This window comes from Ovis aries, chromosome 2 (assembly GCF_016772045.2).
Source record: "Ovis aries strain OAR_USU_Benz2616 breed Rambouillet chromosome 2, ARS-UI_Ramb_v3.0, whole genome shotgun sequence".
In the NCBI taxonomy this organism is placed as follows: Eukaryota; Metazoa; Chordata; class Mammalia; order Artiodactyla; family Bovidae; genus Ovis; species Ovis aries.
The window spans coordinates 244,532,889-244,540,023 of record NC_056055.1 but is presented as its reverse complement, the minus strand read 5'-3'; the positions used below and the strand labels follow the sequence as shown (position 1 = coordinate 244,540,023).

Below are 7,135 nucleotides of genomic sequence, written 5' to 3'. Positions count from 1 at the left end.
TGATGGACAGGGAGGCCTGCCCTGCAACAGGCCATGGGGTCGCAAAGAGTCTGAGTGACTCTTTGACTGAACTGGACCACTGCAATTGGGAAGGTCTTGAGGAAGAGACACACAGGACTAAGATTTAGCCTCCTACGCACAAAGGGCCTCCCCCAAGAGGGACTGCCAAGGTCCCACGGGAAAATGCCCCACTCTCTGGGTGGGCCTAAGTGGGTACATGGAGACACCTAATAGGCTGCGCCCTCTGTCCATCTGGAGTGGCTCTACGGGAAGCCACACCGACCACTGTCTCCCAGCAGCAGCCAGCCAGCCCTCCAATTTGGTTTCTTTGCTCTGGGTGGTGCAAAGGATCAAGGGTGTAACCTCAGGGTGGGGCGCTGACTCAGCTGCGGGCAGGCTCGAGGAGTGTCTCAGTTCCTGCCGCATCCTCTTTCCATTCTGTTGGGCAAAAAACTGCTGGTCAGAAAGGCAAAGGCCTCCCCTGCACTGGAAGAGCTCCTAGGCCGGACGCACCTCTTCGCTCAGTCGGGAGGATTGGGGACCGAGGGAGGCCAAGAGACCAGCAGGGGTTAAGACCATGGAGCTACAGGGCACCGCCAAGGCCTAGAGAGACCCCGCCTCCCCACGTCCCCCCGCCTTGGAACCCAGTTTCCCCTTCCGTTTCCAGCTTCCGGGCGGGGCGCGACTTCCGGTTCCGGCGGTGGGCTACAAAGCTCGGCGCCGAGCAGCTGATTTCCCTTTCCCGGAGCCGGTGGCGGGGCTTGGCGTTTCGCTCCTCTCCTTCCCCCGTTCACCCGGCCTTCCGAGGGGCACCTGCGCAGGTGAACGCCCCTCCCCGCCCCCTGCACCTCCCTCCTCCGCCGCGCACCGCTGGGTGGGAGCGGGCGGCCGGGGCGGCGGCCGTGGGAGTGGGGAGGCCCTCGCCCGTGGGGTGTGCCGGCTGGTCGGCCTGATGTGGCCTTGGGGCCCCGCTAAATGTCCCAGAGAGGAGGGCGTCCAGTTCTGGATTCCCCAGATGGGCCTTTTCCGGCCGGATCTCGGCCGTCTGAACCGCACCCAGGTGGTGGGAGGAGTCGGACCCAGGCCCCTGCAGAGACGCCGGGGATTTTTCTTCTGGGCTGGGTGGTCCCGCCACTTCCTAGCCTTGTGACCTTGGGCAAGTCCCCTTTCTCCGAGCCTCAGTTTGTTTATCTGTGAAGTGGAAATGACAGTAAAGGCCCTACTGGGTTGTCGGGCAGGACTCGATGACGGAAAGCTACTGAGGACCGTGTGGCCTGTAAAATTCAACAAGTGGAGAGGTGGAAGCTGCTTGTTAAAATGGAGACTACTGGGGCGGTGGAGAGTCTTACCGAGAGTTTAACCTGAGTCGCTAAGAGAATCACGTAGGGAATGTGAAACGCACAGTATCAGATAGGAGATAAGGGTTACCTAAGCTGGAGTTACTGACTGGTGAGGATAAGCATTCTGTATGGCAGGTGGCCTTCTCAAACTGATTGGGTTTGGAAGCTGGGTAAATCATGGAGCTGATCATCATCTTCCAAAGCCAGCTTTGAAAACTGGCCTGTTGACAGTTGAGACTGTTCCTAGAAGTCGGGTTTGGGAATGAGAAGTAGTGAAAGGGTGTTTTCCTAAGTGGATTAGGGGTTTTCTCCCAGTTTCGAGCTGGAGGGGAAACCCTGAAGTGTTTTCTCCCTCTTGAGTTGTCATGAAAGTAGCATAGATGTAGTAAAAAAGAAGACAGTACAGAAAGGTATAAGAAAAATGTTTCCCGCTTTCACTGTTCTGCTCGTCAGAGGTAAAAGAACTTCTTTGATAACCTTCCCGGTACTGTTTATAGATACATCGGGTCGTATATGCTTACGTGTATGTGCTTCTAATTTCCCCAGATGAGATTACACTATACGTACTGATCTGTACCTGGCGGAGGGGTGCTATATTATGGAGAACTTTACATATCGGCTCTCACAGGCCTCTTTCATTTCTTCCAAGGCTGCATAGTATTCTGCTGAGTGGCTGACAGTACTTTAATCATTTCCCTGTTGATAAGGGCTTCCCTGTGGCTCAGTGGTAAAAGAATCTGCCTGCAGTGCAAGGGACACACGAGACACAAGTTCAGTCTCTGGGTGGGGAAAACCCCATGGAGAAGGAAATGGCAGCCGACTCCAGTATCTTGCCTGGGAAATCGCTTGGACAGAGTAGCCTGGTGGGCTACAGTCCATGGGGTCTTGAAAGAGGTGGACACAACTTAACGACTATACAACAACATCTTAACCACATTCCTGTTGATGGCTTAAGCTGTTCCCAAGATTTTGCTTTCATACAGTGTTTCATCCAACCTTTCCTTGACTATTTCCCTTTTATTCAAGGCACCCCTGAGTTTGGGGTGTATTCTGCTTTTGTCCTTCTCATCACCCTGGGATAGTTAACTTATTTTGAGGCATGAGAAACACCCTGTTGATTGAACAGAAACCCAGATCATAAGGGAAGTGATATATTCCAAAAATACTGCTACCCAGTTTAGAATCAATTCAGAGCTCCTAGAGGGACTTTCCTGGTGGTCCTGTGGCTAAGACTGTACTCCCAGTGTAGGAGGCCTGGGTTCAATCCCTGGTCAAGGAACTGGGTTCTACTTGCCATAACTAGGAGTTCCCATGCTGCAACTAAAGATCCTACATGCCTCAAGTAAGACCTGGTGCAGCCAAATAAATATTTTTTTAAAAAGTTCTAGGAAATGAATCAGTGAACGTTTAGAGACAAGGTGTTAGGAGCCAAGAACCATTTAACTCAAGGCAGCTGGTCGGTGTTAACGATTGTTGGCTTCTATAAATTGTTACCTAGAGGACAGATTTGAGACTCTTTGATGTAGGAAGGATTTTAAATCTCAACACTTCTGCAGTGTTGATACAATAAGAGAACTGATCCTTGGGGGAGGTGGTAATAATGAAAAAAAGGTGATCTGTGTAAAGTGACTTCATAGGGATTATAATCTTTGATTGGACATCCCTGCTGTGACAGTAGAGTCATTTCTATACTGTTATCTGGTTTCCCTGGTGACTCAGAGGTTAAAGTGTGTGCCTGGAATGTGGGAAACCCTGGTTCGATCCCTGGGTTGGAAAGATCCCCTGGAGAAGGAAATGGCAACCCACTCCAGTACTCTTGCCAGGAGAATCCCATGGAGGGAGGAGCCTGGTAGGCTACAGTCCATGGGGTCGCAAAGAGTGGGACACGACTGAGTGACTTCACTTTCATACTGTTATCTTAAGTCTCTTCTTTTGTTTTAAATTAACCTAGAATGTGGTTTTCCTGTAAATAATCCCTCTTTGGACTGGGCCCTAGCCTAAATGAAGCAAAACCTTTTTTCCCCCAGCTTTTCACAGGTGTTTGATTTACCTATCAGACCCCCTCCATCTCCCTTCGTCCCACTACCTCTGGTTTGCTAATCCTGGAGCTCTCAAACATCTAACGAGTCAGAAATCCATGCTACAAGGATTCTTCCAAGTTCAATTCCTCATACTTTGAGGGAGCTTAGGATCTTGATCTTAATATAAAAGCTTTTTCCCTTTTTTCTAAATTGTCATAGACTCCGCCCTGAGGGTAGCTCCTAAAGTATTTTTTTAACACTATTCTTTCATCATCATAAAAGACAGGAGGAGATAGAAAAGACGACAGTATATGAAAATGAAGACATTTTTTCCCTCTATTTTAGCGTTTCTTCATAATTTGCTTTTAAGCATAGCAAATACTCCATAAAAGTGGTTAGAGGAAGCAAACCATGATTTTAAAGACTTCCCCCCCTACAAGTCATGTGCATGTGTTTGTATTGTGGGGGGGACTGGATGAAAGATTTTTCCAGCTAGCAAGGCCAGCATTCTTGACTCTCTGCCTTGAGAATCTACTACATCTTACATTTTGGTAAACTGTAGACAAACTTTCTCAACTGTGTCCATTGATCCAGCAAGAGGAAACAAAAGCGGAATTTCTCATAACTTTATTAAGATTGAAAAGTTGTCGGAACCTAGGTCTCTCCTAGTTGGTGGACCAGATCCTTGAGATCAGGGAGGTTTTAACATCCTTTAAGATTTGTTTTTGTTGAACCTGACTTTTCTCTTTGTGCCTAGGAGTCTGAAAAATCCTTTTGCAGAGTTTTAGGATGGAGACTGAAGGGTATCCAGAGATGCAAAGAGATGGAGAAGTCCAGAATGATGAAATAAGGTCACCATCAAATGAGAGGATGGCTGAGGAGCCAGAAGGCATCCTGATAGCGCCACCCCAGGTCCAGGTTCCACCAGAGAGCCTGGATGAAGACTCTGAAGATGACCTGGAGACCGTGCCCCGAAGGAGTCCTCTCAACCCTGCAGCCTCCAGGCAGAGGTTCCGGGAGTTCCGCTATGAAGATGCAGCTGGCCCCAGGGATGTCCTGAGACATCTCCAAGAGCTTGCTGGACAGTGGCTGCGACCTGATATTCACACGAAGGAGCAGATTGTGGAAATGCTGGTGCAGGAGCAATTCCAGGCTGTCCTCCCTGAGGAGCTCAGAGCTTGGGCACTGAGGTGTCAGCCTGGGGTCAGAATCACTGGCTAAAATCTCACTGCTTCTTTTTCAGCCTACATATGAGAAGTGACCAAAGGCTCTCTGTTGCAAATCCAACTACAGTCATGAGAAATCTGAACCTTGATTTTCTTTGAGCTTGCCTTTGCTAGCTGTAATAAGAATCAATGAAAACCTTTTTTTTTTTTTGCCTGAAGCAGCTCTATTTCCTGGCACTGCGAACTCCAAAATGAGTTTCCCTGCCCTCTTGTAAGGACAATCAGTCTGCTGCTTGTTTTTGCTCTGCTGAATGCATCCCTTTTTGCACTTTGTGACACGCTTTAATATATAGTTTTTATGTATCCAAAGAGATGATTGCTTCAACTTTAATATTCTTGATTCTCGCTGTGGTGGCTTGAATGGAAGCTTCTGTAACCCCGCCAGTAACTCATTTGGGGTGTCCTTGAAATATTAAAGTTTGATTCTTAATAAAAATGTCCTGTGGTGATTTGCCAGTCTGGCTCTTAGTTGTCAGCATTTGAGAAAGGTGGGATAATTATCGGGAGTAGATGTGAGCTGCAGATAAGAACTATGTGGCATTTGCTGAGCTGGCGAATAGGAACAGGCCTGCCTTTGTTTTCAGAGTCAGCGTCTAAATTCGGCAAAACTGAGAAGGGGGAAAGAGGTCAGAAGAGGTAAGTAACTCAGGTGGGGCTGTTTGATTTGCTCTGTGTCCATTTCCTTATCTTCCTCAGCTCATCTTCCTGCTAGAGGACCAAACCATCTGAGGTTCTGTTCTTTCTGGAACAGAGGTCATCCTGGCTTTTTGTGTGTCGAGTCCTGTACTTTGGTTTGCAGCTGAAACAGCAGTAGCTGTGGTTGCGACAGGTAGAGAGGAAACAGCAGCTCCTTCCCCAGCATGACCCAGTCTTGAGGAACCTTTCTGCCTCTGCAGCCTGGCTTTTGGGATAGGGGTGGTTAGCTCCACTGTGGAGCTTGAATTCGATTCTGCTGATGTTTGTTGAGTACTTCTGTGCCTTTGGGACTCTTGATGCTAGAATCCCAGGTGGCGCAGCAGTAAAGAATCTGCCTGCCAGTGCTGGAGACACGGGTTCAGTCCCTGGGTGGGGAAGATAGCCTGGAGAATCCCATGGACCGAGGAGCCTGGCAGGCTACAGCCCATAGGGTTGCAAAGAGTCAGAAATGACTGAGCACACACAAATATAAAACCCAATTTCAGGGAATTGCCTGGTGGCACAGTGACTAGGAATCTGCCTGCCAGTGCAGGAGACGCGAGTTCGATCCCTGATCGGGGAAGATCCCACATACCTGAGAGCAACTAAGACCCTGTGCCATAACTGCTGAGCCCATGTGCTGCAACTGCTGAAACCTTTGTGCTCTAGAGCCTGTGCTCTGCAACACGAGAGGCCACTGCAAAGAAATCTGCACAGCAACGAAGAGCAGCCCTCGCCGCAGTTAGAGAAGGCCCTCACAAAGCAATGTACACCCAGTGCAGCCATAAACAAAAAATTCAAATATGTAATATAAAGCCCAACTTTATGGGAATCTATTGTTTCTAAGGAGAGGAAGAAGCCATCAAAATACATCATTAGAAATGCTGGAGTAAAACTAGCCTTTTTTGGCATCTGATTTTGAGACAGCACTAAAACATTTTGTGTGTTTTTTTTTTTTTTTTAAAGAAGAAATAGCCGAGTCAGGGAAGCGGCATTTTTATTGAACTTTAGTAGGAGTCAGAGATCACTGGACAGAAGGCACACCTTTTGTAAAGGCCTTTACAATGGGGATGGGAGGGCGTACAGTATTTGGGAAATAACTCATTGACTGGGTTAAGCTCTCAAGTAAAATTTAACATTGGCAATGGAGTAACAGTGATAGTGTCATAGTATCTTCAGCACTTCCATTTGTTCCAAACATTCCGAAGGTATTTCCTTTAATCTGCAGGGATTAGGAACTCCAGGTGTTAAAGAATTTCCTGACCTGCTCCAGTTTCTCAGATGCTTTGATGGCCTAGAATTTAGAATGCAAGTAAAGGACTAGAGTTCCAAGTAGACAAATGTTTTCATCTGTGGGATTTTAAAACGAGATTTCCTGAATCCCTTAGCACAGATTTTTCAACCTTGGCAATTTGGGGCCAGGTAATTCCTTTTTGTGGGGGCTTGTCTTGTGGATTCTAGGGTGTTTAACAGCATCTTTCTTCTCTGCTCACTAGATTAGAGTAACATCTGCTAGGTGTGACAACCAAAAATGCCTCCTTTGCCCTTGGTTGAGAACCACTGACTTTCAGTAGGAGACTTCATCCAGACACGTCCCAGATTATACTTTGGTCCACGGTCTCTTAAGCTTAACATCAGACTGAGAAGCTGTTGGAAGACTGGTGTAAACTGGGGTTTGTGGTTCCTTTTTTTATCCCTTCAAATTTTCTATTGGAGGATAATTGTAAAGCACTCTCCTGTGTGTGAGATATTTCTTTGGCTTTTTTCATCTTTATCTTGAAAGTGAAAGTCGCGCAGTTGTGTCCCACTTTTTGTGACCCCATGGACTGTATAGTCCATGGAATTTTCCGGGCCACAATATTGGAGTGGGTAG

The 7,135-nt window shown here is 47.6% G+C and overlaps 1 protein-coding gene across 1 annotated transcript; it reads left to right on the top strand.

The window, feature by feature from the left end:
* Positions 1-735: 735 nt before the first annotated feature.
* On the top strand, positions 736-5,036 carry LOC101103215 (SCAN domain-containing protein 1-like). The gene is made up of 2 exons (XM_042244604.2): positions 736-821; positions 4,119-5,036. The coding sequence occupies exon 2, from the start codon at positions 4,151-4,153 to the stop codon at positions 4,580-4,582; it is 432 nt and encodes a 143-aa protein (XP_042100538.1). The 5' UTR covers positions 736-821; positions 4,119-4,150; the 3' UTR covers positions 4,583-5,036.
* The last annotated feature ends 2,099 nt before the right edge of the window (positions 5,037-7,135 follow it).

What these genes read in the sequence shown, in the direction of transcription:
- LOC101103215 (XM_042244604.2), top strand. Translation starts at nt 4,151, where the DNA reads ATGGAGACTGAAGGGTATCCAGAGATGCAAAGAGATGGAGAAGTCCAG.